Genomic DNA, 15964 nt, shown 5'->3' on the forward strand with positions numbered 1-15964 from the left:
ATGAGTCCCAACTCCCCTAGGCTTTCAAGATATTTCTAAATCTCAGATAGATTTTTATAGGAACCACGTAATGCAGATATGTTAATATCACGGTCCAATACAATGAGAAAGGTTCCGTGATTTTCTTTGTTAGATTGTGTCTTTTTAATATGGCCAGCTGAAATATGAGATATTCACCCTTTCTTACAGTTCTGTCATTTCCAAGGAATTTGTATGCCTTGAGCAATTTTAAACTCATCACCTCACACTCTGCAAAGTTACACCAATGATGTTATGTATTATTGCATGAATAAAATTTTAAAATGTAAAACAATAAGTACTAAAACATTACTGCTATGTAGGTTTCCAGCTCATTGCCTTTATCATCTTTTATTTGCTGTGCCTTATTAGAAATTGTTAATTAAAAAAAGTTAAGTATTTCCACTTTCCCACCATTCCTTATTGTCTCTAATGTTAAAGTTTGCTAACTGGTCATGAAATACAATAAAGAAATTAAATATATTACTATTGTAAGAAGAAACACTTCTTCATTCAGCTCAATTGATTCTAACTAAACAAAAAAAGCTCATTAGATAGAGGAAACGACTCTAAGGGGGGGTTCATTTCTCACCATCACTTCTTGGGGAGATAAACCAATGGAACGTATTTCCAACTCATTTTATAATCACAATGGAATGACACTTAGTCTAATTCTATAATGGGAAGTCAATTCAGTCCACAAATTTATTGGCAAAGAGTGAAAAAGAACATTAACTCAAGTTATCTTTGCATAAAAATCAACAATTTTGTTGAATGCAGCCACTGAAGTTGGTGTAGGAAGTTGATAATTGTCACATTTTGACCCAGAGTTCAAGTAGCTTTATGAAGAGGGGCTAAAATACAATAAGTCAAGAATAGCAACTTTAACTGCAAAGTTATTGTGCTCTCCGTATTTGAGGTTCAAATGGCACAGCTATCCTGGCTGTGCCTTTTGTTTCACAAGAAAAATCATCACCCTGCCAAGTCTCCAATCAAATGCATTGAATATTATGGAATTCCTTTAATTTTTATGCCAAGTTTATTTCAAGTACAAGTTTAATAATGCGATGCATGTTAATTCCTGCAGATCAACTCTTCGAGTACTGAAAATGAACTATTACATATGCAGAGTCTTTTGCTTTCTGGTTTTAATTGTTGCTAAAATTTTTATTATTAATTCTTTAAAAAAAAGATTTCTGCCTCTTCTGTTCTCTTTTAATTCAATCACTTGTTTTTCTCCATGTACCTTTGAATTTACCATTCTCACACTTTCTTGTTCAGACCTTATGCTGTTAATTTCATAATCCTTCAATCTTGTTGATTATGGAAATAAATTTCCTTTCCTGGATCCCAGACACTATACTATTGCCATCCTGCACTTGCAGCAACCAGCCCTGCAAAATATTATTAAGTAGGGGTTGCAAATTTAAGATGGAAGTGAGGAGAAATTTATTCTCTCAGAGGACAGTGAATCTGTAGAATCCTTTGCCACAAAGAGCTGTCAAAGCTGGATCATAAAGAATATTCAAGACTGAGGAAAACAGATATTTCATCAGTCAAATAAAATCGGGAATATGGCGATATTACAAGAAAGTGGGTTGAAGATTATCAGATCAACCAAAATATCAATTGAAAGGCAGAACAAACTCAATGGATTGAATGGCCTGCTTTTGCTCCTATGCCTTAAGGCCTCAAGCACATTAAAACAGGTGCCATTTGTCCACTTGCCACTACAATTTCTGAGCCATTGTTATGATTGGTTCGGTGGTGCCTCGAATTGCCTTGTCTGCCAACGATGAAACCCAAAAATGAGAACGTGCTCCCTTTTCAAGGTATTCTTCAATCAACACAGACACAAAATTCTTGATTTTGTTGGGAATTTCAAGAATTGTGGAGAATGTACTCATAAAAAAAAATTCATTTTAGGCATTCTCTCTTAACTGCATTAAGAGAGAATGAAGAGTAACTTCAAATCAGTATGTTACCAAAGGAATCAAGAATCCCTGCTGAAAATTGTCTCTTCTTTATAGATATCTATTGGACTTATAAAATGGAAAGATAAATAGAAACTATATTAAGAACAGCTACCTAGAACTGAAATAATTACCGAAGTTAGCTGAGGTGCTCTCTGAAGTTCTAAGGACACAGGAAGGTTTTTCTATTCACAAAAGAAGTGTCACAGTAAATAATGGGTTACACAGAAAAACAAAAAAAATCAAAATGTTCTGGGCTTGCTCTCTTAGGATAAGATCAATTATACATTGATTCAACAAAAAACAATGCTGAGGTACAGGATGGCAACAAGAATTAGCCTTAATGGAACATATGAGTGAGATGTTGGGAGTTTGCATAATCGGTTATTATGTTGATTATTATCAGCGCATCTGTTAGATGTTAGTCACATGAATTTGCATTTTTAGATCTAAATATTGAGATCATAGAACAATTATGAAACTCAAAATTAGACACCTCTAGAACAGCAACATTCAGAATTTTTTAAAATGGATAAAACTCACAAACTATGTGTATATTAGTGTTAGAAAATTAGGTTTATTAGTAACATTGTGATAAGTATGTTCATTTATCTCCAGTTATTCAATTAGCCATAATCTGAACCAACTAGTAAAACTGTATGAGAAACCCTGCTGCCAAGCTTTTTACATATTATTGTGTTTGACACAGTGTGTAGATTTTTCACTATACAAAGTGAAAGTTTAGTCAGACTGGCTCAGTATTTCAAAATACGCTCATAATGATTGGCTGCTGATATCCAAAGAGATGCCTTTAAATTAATAAATAGAAAATTCTGAAAAGATTGTCTTCCATTCCAAAACTAGAATCCACGACCATCCATTTTGTCGTTCAACTGCCAGTCCATGCATCCTAACAGAAAAGTCAAACTAGAAAATACTTCAAAAGGAAATCTCTTTTAGTTAAAGATTGATGTCAATTATTTAGATTTTTAACATTTAAATCAAGCTTTCCAAAAACTTTTCAAATAATTTAAGCATCTGATTCCTCAGGTTCCTCCACAATAGAGACTATAGAGAAATTATGATTTGTCAGGCAAAAATGTAAAATCTGTACCGCTGTATTGCAATCATGGCTTTATTGTTACTTCTTTTGCTCTAGAACTGTACACCCCAAAAGAAAAAAAAGCAGCACCTCAGCAGTTTCCGGGCTCTCTATTGATGTCTGGTGTGCTAGCCTTCGTACTAGAGAGGTCGTAGTGTTTCCCAATGGCAAGAGAGCTGCCGCTGACTTCACTTCCTTCCACTCCACACGTAAGGTAGTATCAACTGCCACTGTGGAAGACAGAATGCAACACTACATTCATCCAGGATACTGAGAAAATCGGTGTTTAGCAAAGGTGAAATGTACAACTAGTTGTTTCGGGGTGGTGGGGGGGGTGGGGGGTCCCCGAATCTTCCGAATTTGACATAACATTAAAGCCACATGCCATAATACCAAGCAAGTTCCAAATTCGAAGTTTTAACAGATTAAATACATACGTGTTTTCAAAACAAACTTAAGAAAGGAGCACTGCCTTGTTGTTCCAGTCCCTGTATCTTGCAAATTAATTCGATGTATTTGAATCAATGTGTTTGTAAAACAGTGGTAGCTATCGCAGCATCTTCTTTTGCCTTATGTGCGCCGGTCTAAACAGCCCTGCTGACTTGCTCTCTCCAAAACACAATAGCGTGCTGAGATTCAGGGCAGATTAGCACAATACTGGAACACGGCAATGCAGGTTGCCAAGGAAACCAATCGATTTGCAATTTTATTTGCAACTGCCACACAGGCAGTGTATAAAGGAAGCAAGGTGCACAGCAAGCAATCTCAACACGCAGGCTCTGGATACTCAGAGTAACGTCTCATTGAAATTTCCATCGGGTCCACACAATGGGCTGGAAACAACACTTTGAGCACATTGACATGGCTGGAGTTACGCAGGTAATGTTTAATAATTAATCACGGGCCGTCAGCTCTCCCCCAACACACCTCTGGCCTGAGGTTTGTTTTTCCTGTTTCTAAAATAGCAAGAATAACTGCATTGCTCCTGCTCATCTAATCATGTGAGACAATTAACATGGTCGAATAAACACTGTCTTTGTTATTAGATGTATGTTTATAACTTTGCAAACCTAAACAAATCAGGCTGTCGCTAAAACGGAGCACCTCCGAAGTGTTTTTTTTTCTAACCTGTGTAAAAGTAGAAATCAGATATCGATTGTTTGTCAGCTCCCATCACCATACCCCGCCATTTCTAATTAGAAATGTGTCAGTGAAAGATGTGGAGGGAGCATTGTCCGTAATGAAGATAATTTCTGCACAGCTGCACTTTACCACCTTGCGCTTGTAAAAATCCACGCCGATCCAGATTACAGTCCGTATAGAAATAACATACTCTATAAGTCAAACACAAACAGGCCCATGTTTGTCATTGAATAGACTGACCTGAGCGATTACAATAAAAGATTATGCCAACACCATAATTACACTGGGAAAGACAAATCGATTGAAATGAATTTTCTCCGTTTTGTTACTTGTCAGTGGAAGTAACCGCCCGTTCTTTATCTGCGCGATTTACAGGCAGCACATTTTCTCAAAGTAGATCTGGAAAGTAGGGCCAACCCACACTGAAGGGATTTAGTGAAAAACAACTTTGAAACAGATGTTCTGAAGAAGCTTCTTCTGTCAGAATGGCTGATGTGTCAACAGAGACATATAATGCAACTGCTCCGATACAACTAAATGCCAAAATGGGAGAATTTCAGAATGATCCACTGCTTTATCCCATGCTTGAACTTTTCTTATTTCTGAAAGACTCCTAACTGGTTAATAGCGCAAACAGGACATCGTCCTTCTATCTGGCTACTAGTCCGAGATACGCTTTGTATCTAGTTAAAGCGTATCCCCAGAAAGTTAAACAGAAAAAGCACATTTGGGTGAAGTTCGGCATTGGATAATACCATGTTCTACCGTTCTTCCTTTTACTGATTAACAACGTGCAAATATTTCCGCGTTATTACCATCCTTTCCTTTACAATCACGTCATTTCAGCAAATCTTTCCTGTAATCTGTCACTACAACAACGCAATTATACAAGCAGACCAACAAGTATTCTTCCACTTTCCGAAGTCAGTGGCATAGTCCCTCAAAGGCCTGTATGATACAGCCTGCCTCCCCAGACCTCAAGACTACACACACTGGCTGCACGCAGATGGAAGTTCAGGTGAGAGTGGTAAGCGAGCAGGCGACTCCACAAGGCGAGCATTTCCATTTCAGCCCATGCAGCTGTAAGACCAACTGAGGTTTATTCATACACAAAAAGGAGGCGGGAAAACACAGAGAAGCTATGAATATAACCGCTATACGTGGGCATTTACCGATGCAAGAAAAATTAACCTGCACACACCCACTTCCACACACACACAGCTTTGTTCCGATCACTGAATATGAGTTGATCTGGAAAAGTCAAGCATTTGCTGTCCTTTCGGCACCGCTGGGCTGTCTGAAGGCTCTTCAATCTTATCAATGAAATGATTGCAGTTCCATAGGTGACATCTTTTCATTAAAAGTAGGAACTTTAATAACAACGTCTCCTGGCTGCAATCTTAATAAACCTGCAATTCTCAGAATTAGACAAAAGAGAAACCCCCCACACACACACACAAACACGAAGCGACGCATCTAAAGTTATTCCCTCAGGATCTTATCCATCTAACAAAGGGCGATCGAGTGCCTCCGGTGTAACTATGTGTGAGCAGTTTTCATGGCAACCGTACTCTTTATGGTTGTCAATTCTTAACGCTCCCTGGAGAGAAAATGGCCGCTTCTTACTGCCCGCAGTATTCTGAGATTAAACCGGAATTATCCGTACAGAACGTGAGGAAAATCTACAACACTTGAAGCTCAGCGATTTACTGCCTAATCTGTGCTAGTAACCCACAGCAAACATCTCACAGGCTGGGCGATGAAAAATCTAGATTGTTTTCACATAGCTGCATCAAAATTGTGCTAACTTGGTCTAAATGCGTGAGAAACATCATTTTAAGAAAACAAAATAGAAACGCCATTTATTCTAGTAATAGCAATGGAACAAGCCAGGAAGAGGAGTCTGGACAACTCGGAGCTAGTGTGAAGACATCTCCCGATGGCAGAATATATTATCATGTGTTGATCAAGGCTTCATTGATTTGGATTTGTTTGGCTCCACATCTGGGTAGCTCATGGTTAGCTAAACTGCCTCTCAGTGCTAGGCACCCAGGTTCAATCCCAGCCTTGGGTGACTGTGCGGAGTTTGCTCGGGGGAGGGGGTTTCTGGATGAGATGTTCTTCAGAGGGTCGTTCTGGACTCAATGGGCCGAAGGGCCTGCTTCCACGCCGTTGGGATTCTCCGCCTAGCCTTTGTAGGAACGTCAGCTTGGGCCAAGCTGAGAGATGCGGGCCTGTGTTGGATCATTCTCCAATCAGCGGCTCTGTGTACGGCTGTGTGTGTGTGGGAGAGGGGATGGGCACTGTGAGATGTGCCGGCCATGGAAGATGGGAAGCCGCTTCAAGATGTGCCACGCCCAAAGGAAACATGTCGCTGGCTGTAGCCGTCGCCAATTCTCTCCACGGTTGGCTGGCCTGCTATTCCTAGTTCAGTCCCGGGAACCAATGGTTCGATAAACTTCATTTGTCCGCCGCACCTAATTTCCTCAAGGCCTCTCAAATTAGCCGCAGGCGCCAGGGTTGACTTCAGATCACAATATTGCACAGCGTCGTGCACGCAGACAGACAATCTTACTACTAGCTCGCACCTTTCTTGAGAAAGCAAGTGTAAACACTGCTGGGATGTGAAGTACACTTGATCGGGTAAGATGATCTCACCCTGTAATGTGACATGCTTCTTTGAAACTGCAAGGGATATTTAAACATTTAAATGAGACGGGCTTCACTCCGTTCCGTTGGCAGAGCCTGCTCCCTTTCTCTCGTTCATTTTCACCAGCGTGTTTCCAGACTCTCAATCTCGGATTTGTGCCGAAGTATTTCAGACGATATACATCCCGCCGCTTCTTCAGCCCCAGCTTCGGTAAACAAAGTCAAAGACAGCCTTGCCCTCGCTGTCCATGTGGTCAGTCTGATGCTGAAATATGGGCGCTCACGGATTTGAACATTGCTACCGCCGACTCAGGTCAAGCAGTTGCTGAGAAATGGAAGATTGCAAACGGTTGATTTGAGACAAATTGTTTCAGAGGTGCTTATTAAAATTAAAGCAACTCTGACCCCATCGCCAGTGTTGCAGGAGAGCAAGGAATAACTCGCAGGCGCTGAGAGAATGGGGAAGGTTCCCTGCTAATGGAAATTTGGCTTGCGTGCCAATTGATTCCGTGCAAAGCCAGACTTAGAGTGTCCACTTAAAATGCGCGGGTTCATGCAGTTCACGGTGTGCGGTTGTTTAACAAGATGTACACCAAACAACATACTGCTTCTAGAAGCCAGCCTCATGTCCAATCGTGTTAGTGAACATTAACCGTGCAGAGCGATCCGCTTAACCCTAGACTGCAGCCAGGACCCAGCTCGGCTGCTCTTCCCCAACCGAGGAGCAGCTGCCTACAGCCCTTTGCTCATGATTTACTGCATCAGGGGTACACCCTGCTCTTGGCCACAATAAGAAAGCAAAGCTTACCAATAGTTGTTTTGGAGCCTATACACCCCATAATCGGCGCTTTTAGGTGAAAAATTAACCCTTGTTCCAGACTGGAAACATTTCCACAGTACCTCATGGAAATTGAAACTCGCTGGATCAGAACACAACGCTTTCCCGGCAATGAATGCGCAGCGTCGGGGTCTGAAAGCGTGGCAATGAACGGAGGGTTCAATCGCCTCCTGTTGGGTCTGTTCTGGCTCTTGTACAATCGGCCCGACACGTACCAAACGCCACTTTACGTAGCGGTGCGGCGAACTCTTGAATCAGCCGAGGCTGTCAGTGTGATCTTTCATGGGCGGTGGTGCTGGGGAGCTCTCTCCTTCTGCACAGTGCTGGGATTGGACAAAGCAGCGACTGACAGACAGTCAGCCCCTATCGGCAGCCTGCTGAAACTACACAGCGAGCCCATCGGCAAGGACTCATCCAACTCTGACATTTCAGCCTGCACGGTTTTGTTTAAGATTCGATATGCTGAGGGGCTCAGAAACCTCCCCCCCCTCCAACTATTATATAGACCTTTTCCCCGTCCGAGTGTATGTGGGAAGGGGCGCTGCACTTTAATGCAGTGTGGAGTTGAATTACTGCCATCGATTGAAAAAGCCAGATGAAGGGCTTTTGCCCGAAACGTCGATTCTCCTGCTCCTCGGAAGCTGCTTCACCTGCTGTGCTTTTCCAGCACCATTCTAATCTATACTCTGATCTGCAGTCCTCACTTTTGCCCTGGAAAAGCCAGTTGCCTTGTCTGTTGGAGACATACAGCCCCAGTGGTCACCCTGGGTCCTGTTATTTACAATGTATTTTGTAGAATTCCTATATGTGTAAGCAGGCCAGTCGGCCCAACAAGTCTACACCGACCCTCCGAAGAGCATCTCACCCAGACCCATCCCTGTCACCCTACATTTCCTATGGCTAATCTAGCTAGCCTGCACATCCCTGGACACTATGGACAATTTAACATGGCCAATCCACCTAACCTGCACATCTTTGGACTGTGGATGGAAACCTGTACAAACTCCCATACAGACAGGCAGCAGAGGTTGGAATCGAACCTGGGTCACTGTGAGGCTGCAGTGTTGCCCACTGAGCCACCGTGCTGCTATTTATCACTGCTCTCTTAGGCTTGCACCAAATCCAGCCACTGTCAGGCACAGATTCAATCAACAGAAATCTGAATGACCATGACTATCTTACACAGCACAGCTGACAAAAAAAACTATTCAACTTCATTACATTGCAGTTTCAAAATAAGCAGCGTTTTTGTGCTCGAACGCCTCCTGGTGGGATTTGTGGAATATAGAACACTTCCTTAAGGTGCGGTGGAACCTTAACCTCGATTTGAGGCTCACCGCGTGTAATAACAGCAGAAACCTTTCACCCCAGGATACTGAATCCAAGGGGTTCACTTTAGTTAGAGGAGTCTCTGATGTGAGCGCTTTAAGCCCAGCGAAAAAGTGGCATCCGAGAAGTGGCCAGGACTTCCTAGATTTTTGCAACATTACTATTCACTCTTTTGTCGTGTTAAGATGTTTCTTCTTAATATTCTAGTTTAGCAGAACCTCAAGCATGCATTCAAGCTGCGCTCTTTTATCACCGACCCTAGTTCCAGCAGTAAAATTGCCTGAAGCAGAATGTCACAAATACAGTCTGACACTACAAAAATAAACACTCTGAAGAAGTCATATTCGAAATATTAACTACTTCGCTCTCTCTTTAAAGATGCTGCCTGACCTTTTGAGTTTATCCAATACTTTTGTGGTGTTGAAAGTGAAAGCTCTTTCATCATTAATCCAGCCGTATTTAAACATAATTGTCAGCATTGAGCCGTATGATTGCATTAACAAGCTCTTACGAAGTTTCTTTGGCCACTGCGTTAATCGTGTTAATTCATAGCTTAATGCTTCTACCGTCTCAAAAAAAAAGCTTTAAAATGAATTTTAAAATAATACATTAATAGTTTGACCAATATTCACCTCCAAAAAGTCAGAGTCCCATGTTTTCATTGTCAAGAATGGAATTAGCTCTGACCTCTTGTGAAGGGATTTGCATGTGCAATGAAATACAGAATGCAATTAACATCATATTCCCCAAGATGATGGATTACAAACAAGAACTATTTTAACCTCTTGTAGAAATCGTCAATATGTCAATTTCTGTACTGCTCTATTGTGACCAGTCTAAACATCTAGAAGTCTGCTCTCACATCAAGCAGAGATGACTAATCAATGCTGGACCTGCACTGTACCTTGCAAATAGAATATAATAATTCACATTGTTTTTGATATCACAATAGCTTAGAGCTTTGCCTTTTTGCAGCCTCATATCTACTGTCATGTGGATTCCAAAAAATAAACAAGGTTAGCTTTACTCCATTGGGTTTCTGCTAGTTCCTGCACCAGCTGATGAATGTCAGGCATCCAATTTATTCTCTGCCACAACTCCTCAGTGAGAACTGACTTCTGTACACATCATATTTGAGCCTAGATTCTAGGGAAGGAGGATTTATTTATTTTGGACAGGAGCTACTGCACTGGCCTCAGGTGTGGAAACTGCACAGCACACCTCATGGCAAGGTAAGCAGGTTGACTATGTCACCAGTTTCAAAAATAAGGAAAAAAACACCTGATTTTAAACCAGAGTGATGTTTACAACAGGAAAAAGGACTTTAAATCGTAAGTGTCCCTTTCCCACAGCCATCCCTTGCACCCACCTTTACCAAGAAGCATATGGTGAGGAAATACCATATTTATTTCCTTCATTTCTAACAAATAAATACTGAGTCTCGAACACAAAGAAAATTCAGATGAACAAAAACAGGCAAGAAGCCAGAGCTGCCTCAATTACCACCCAGATTGTTTTGTTTCTGTAAGCATGTGAGAGAGGAAATCTAGGGCACTTAATTGTACTTGATGAAGAATCATCTAGACTCAAAACATTAGCTTGCGCTCTTTCCATGGATGCAGTCTGACCCGCTGTGATCTCCAGCATTTGTTGTTTTCACTTGATTGTAATATTCTTTTTAATGTGAATACCGTAACCCACACACGCACCACATATCAACAAATACAATTGATTTTCCACCACATTTCACTGCTAGATTTTTCCCTCCTCTCCTTAAGACAATAATTTCAAATACAGTTCTGCATTTATCAGTTATCATCTGGCACTTTTCCAAAATGGAAAGTTTTTGGTATTTCTCCTTCTTTACCTGGGGCACAGTCCTGGTAAGGTGAGATAATTCAGCACAGGCAAAAAAAATCTCTTGATCTTCCTAATGGATGAACATCGGAATTTAGGAAGGAGATGGTTATGCCAAAGCCCTCCCACTTAAATATCCATTGCATTTTCAGTGAATACATAATCCACCATGCAGATGGAGAAAATACATTATTTGTGTTGTACTGACACATGGCAAAAGGATGCAGAATAATCTGTAGCAAAATGGAAAACTGAATAAATTGAAGATATAGTGCTTTTTATTGATTTAAATTCCTTGAGCAGGCAGCCGCTTCATTTGCAACACTGAATAAATAATCTCTTCATCATCTGACCAGGCACATCAGTTCCTTTAGTGGCTTAAATGCCCATCTGAGAAATACCACTGCACCTTACTTTAATACTAAATAAAATGCTGTCAGAAACTGACCCGGCATGGAACGCCCACTGCTGATTGGTTGCTCATTAATGTAACCAACAGAGATAGTCGGATGTGTATTCCCTAACAATTCTTTCAAAAATTTAGAACAATTGTCCAAGTAAAAGTATAGTGGTAAACCCACTTCATACTTACAAATGATTACTCAATATCAACGCCGTTTGATTCTAATTTAAAAATCATACAACACCAGGTTATAATCAACGAGGTTTAATTGGAAGCACTAGCTTTCGGAGCACTGCTCCTTCACCAGGTGGTTGTGGAGCAGCACTCTGAAAGCTAGTACTTTCAATTAAACCTGTTGGACTATGACCTGGTGTTGTGTGATTTTTAACTTTGTGCACCCCAGTCCAACACCGGCACCTCCAAATCTTGATTCTAATTGTTGGATTTGTGTTGTGAAAATGCCTATATTTTAATGGACTGCAAAAATAAGAGAGGTGATGGCCTCGTGGTATTATCATTAGACTATTAATCCAGAAACCCACATAGTATACGTGGGACCTGCATTCAAATCCCAATCTCAGATGGTGGAATTTCAATTCACAAAAATCTGGAAGCATAGAATTTAATTATGATCATGGAACCATTGTTGGGGGAAAAAGCCTATCTGAATCACAAATGCTGTTTAGGTAAGGAAACTGCCATCCTTACCCAGTCTGGCACATGTGTGACTCCAGACCTACAGAAATGTGGCTGACTCTTAACTGCCCTCTGGGTGATTAGGGATGAGTACAACCCAGCTGGTGATACCCTCATGCCATATACAGGGGGTATAAATGTTTTTCAAAAACAGCCCATGACTAAAGTTTCCAACTGTAAACCAATAAGAAACAATTCACTAATTGAAAATTTGTTTGTTAAATTAGGGCCCATTTACAATAATTTTTGCAAACTTTCTATTAATTCTTATTTAAACAGGATTGTCAAGAGCTTTTAAACAATGCTTTCAATTAATATAGAACATAGAACAGTACAGCACAGAACAGGCCCTTCAGCCCACGATGTTGTGCCGACCATTGATCCTCATGTGAGGTAAACCTAATGTATGAACTCTCAAATTTCTGTGACCACATGCATGTCCAGCTGGCTCTTAAATATCCCCAATGATCTCACTTCCACAACTGCTGCTGGCAACACATTCCATGCTCTCACAACTCTCTGCATAAAGAACCCACCTCTGACATCCCCTCTATACTTTCCACCAAACAGCTTTAAACTGTTAACAATTTCTGCCCCGGGAAAAAGTTTCTGGCTATCAACTCTATCCATGCCTCTCATTATCTTGTACACCTCAATTAGGTCCCCTCTCTTCCTTCTTTTTTCCAATGAAAAAAGTCCAAGCTCAGTCAACCTCTCTTCGTAAGATAAGCCCTCCATTCCATGCAGCATCCTGGTAAACCTCCTCTGAACTATCTCCAAAACATCCACATCTTTCCTATAATAGGGCAACCAGAACTGGACACAGTATTTCAAGTGCGGTCTAACCAAAGTTTTATAGAGCTGCAACAAGATCTCATGGCTCTTAAACTCAATCCCCCTGTTAATGAAACTCAATCCCCCTGTTAATAAACAAAACACCATATGCTTTCTTAACAACCCTGTCCACCTGGGTGGCAATTTTAAGGGATCTATGTACCTTCACACCAAGATCCTGCTGTTCCTCCACACTGCCAAGAATCCTTTCTTTAATCCTGTACTCAAGTTTGACCTTCCAAAATGCATCACTTCGCATTTATCCAGGTTGAACTTCATCTGCCACCTCTCAGCCCATCTCTGCATCCTGTCAATGTCACGCTGCAGCCTACAACAGTCCTCAATACTGTCAACGACACCTCCAACCTTTGTGTCGTCTGCAAACTTGCTAACCCCATCCTTAAATCTCCTCATCCAAGTCATTAATAAAAATTAAAAAGAATAGAGGCCCAAGAACAGAGCCCTGTAGAACACCACTCACCACTGACTTCCAGGCAGAATATTTTCCTTCCACTATCACTCACTGTCTTCTGTCGACCAGCCAATTCTGTATCCAGACAGCTAAATTTCCCTGTATCCCATTCCTCCTGACCTCCTGAATGAGCCTACCATGGGGAACCTTATCAAATGCCTTACTGAAGTCCATATACACAACATCCACCGCTCGACCCTCATCAACCTGTCTAGTAACATCCTCAAAGAACTCAATAAGATTTGTGAGGCATGACCTGCCCCTCACAAAGCTGTGCTGACTGCTTTTAATCAAGCCATGCTCTTCCAGATGGTCATAAATCCTATCCCTCAGAATTCTTTCTAACACCTTGCAGACGACAGACGTGAGACTGACTGGTCTGTAATTGCCTGGGATTTCCCTTTTTCCTTTCTTGAAGAGAGGTATTACATTTGCCTCCCTTCAGTCCTCAGGTATGACTCTGGTGGAGGGCGAGGATGCAAAGATCTTCGCAAGTGGTGAAGCAATCACATTTCTCACTTCCCAAAGCAGCTGAGGACAAATCTGGTCTGGCCCTGGCGACTTGTCAATCTTAATGTTTGTCAAAATTTTCAACACATCAGCTTCCTCAATCTTTATCTACCTGCTCCTCAATGGTTTCATTCACTACAAGGTCCTTTTCTTCAGTAAAGACAGAAGTAAAAACTCATTTAGGGCTTCCCCTACTTCCTCAAATTCTATACACAAGTTCCCTATGCTATCCCTGATCGGCCCTACTCTTTCTTTGATCATTCTTTTATTCCTCACATACGCGTAAAATGCCTTTGGATTCTCCCTAATCCTTCCTGCCAAGCCTTTTTTGTGCCCCCTCCTGGCACTCCTCAGACCATTTTTGAGCTCCTTCCTCAGCTGCCTGTAATCCTCTAGAGCTGAGCAAGACCCTTGCTTCCTCCACCTTACGTAAGCTGCCTTCTTTCTTTTGACGAGAAGCTCCTCCGCTCTCGTCATCCAAGGTTCCTTTATCTTACCACTTCTTGCCTGTCTCAGAGGAACACATTTGTGCATCACTCGCAACAATATTGTAAACAGTAAACACATTCACCAAGTAAGTGCAGTTCACTGGTTTTGGTTTCAACTTAAGTTTAATTTCTAAAGTCTGTTCAGTTTTTGATGTTTCCTATGGCAGCATTACTTATATGAATTTAGTTGATATCATATTTAGAATTTTTAAAAACAAAATATAACATGACACAACAATAAGGAGGTTTAAAAATACATTAAATTTGTGGCGTTTGGTGCTACAATGTCAGATACTACAGCAGTGCAGACAGTGATACAATCGTAACTATGGGATGATGCAATTCCTGCTGAGTTGATCCTTTTCTATTATTGGCTCCAGTGGTTTTATTTATGCTGTCAAACAGGTTTTAAAATCATTCAATCAGATGTTGATATTGTGCAAATTTAATATGTTCACGCATTGAAATACACTTGTACCCATGCTCACCACGTATACAAATCAAATGTTTTATTGGACGAATGGCAGTAAATGGCACGCAAGAAACAATTAAATAACACATGCTTTAATGAGATAGAAATTTATACTAGGTATCAAAAGCTGACAAAAATAAACTTTTCAGTGTAACAAATTAACTGCATCGATATACATCCAGTACAGTACACCCATTTCATGCTGTTGATCATTGCTCAAAGAGTTGATTGTAACTCTGAAATTCACAGGAATGACTGCCAAGAGAGAATCAATGATCTTGAAAGAATTGTGAGGGATAGGTGGGAACAGAGATCAAACTACATCACCCGGCTACCAAAGAAATCATGGACAAGTCAAGGAAAAATCTTCCAAAACTATCATTGGTAAGGTTACTGAATCTGATAAATGATGAAATATTACATGGAAATTAATCTATATACAAATTTACTTATAAATGTTAAATAAGTATTTTTACAAACTGGAGGAAATTAATTTGAGTTGTAAGAGCTAATGTTTTAAATAAATTCACAGGGTGCGGGGCAAAGCAATCTAGAGGGCAGTTAAGAATCAACAACAATGATGATCTGTCATGAGGGGATTCAAACCCCTGAGACATTAACCTGGGGTTCTGAATTACTAACTCAAGGACATTACCACAATGCCACTGCCTCTCCTCTTCGGTAATAGAGAGATTGTGGAAACTCCATTTGACATTAAAGACTGTAACGAGGCTGAGGTATAGTGTGGCTTTTATAGAACTGGCAGGTATTGGTCATATTATGACCACATCTGCCAACTAAAGGACACCAGAAGATATCATCTCTCATCCTGATTTATTTCACATTGCGGCTGCCCCCATTAGCCCCCTTACTGTCTGTTCAAATTTATTTGTAAATTAATTCGGAGACAAATCCAGATCATTGCGACCATTTTACATACAGGTGGTACCTGAGATTTGAAGATTCAAGAAACTGTCTATGCTCTGTAAACAGAAGAATTTCTTCCTTGCTTGAAGGTGCAGTATTAGGCTTTCTGAGGATACTCAGTGCATCTACGAATTCTGTGTACGGTATACTCGAAAAACATGGAATTGCAATGACGTAAGTCTGACTTTGGTATGCTGACATAATCCAAGTGTGATTTATAACACAAATAGTGGTTTTTTTTGGAAAGTGGAGT

General features: G+C 40.8%; 1 protein-coding gene across 10 annotated transcripts in view; it reads right to left on the reverse strand.

The window, feature by feature from the left end:
• The window catches only part of LOC122555980 (protein FAM131A-like), a 55163-nt gene extending 39407 nt beyond the window's left edge, over nt 1–15756 (reverse strand). Inside the window, exons 1-2 of one of the 10 annotated variants that reach the window (XM_043702319.1) lie at nt 15734–15756; nt 3184–3323 (exon numbers count right to left, since the gene is read on the reverse strand). Coding sequence is in view for 2 of the 10 variants with exons in the window: in XM_043702312.1 (XP_043558247.1) it covers nt 3184–3323; nt 7694–7790 (237 nt within the window). In the remaining 8 variants the exon portion in view is untranslated. The other 9 variants (XM_043702315.1, XM_043702314.1, XM_043702312.1 and 6 more) reach the window with 9 other exon arrangements.
• Nucleotides 15757–15964: the final 208 nt, after the last annotated feature.

Source organism: Chiloscyllium plagiosum, chromosome 13, assembly GCF_004010195.1.
Source record: "Chiloscyllium plagiosum isolate BGI_BamShark_2017 chromosome 13, ASM401019v2, whole genome shotgun sequence".
NCBI lineage: Eukaryota > Metazoa > Chordata > Chondrichthyes > Orectolobiformes > Hemiscylliidae > Chiloscyllium > Chiloscyllium plagiosum.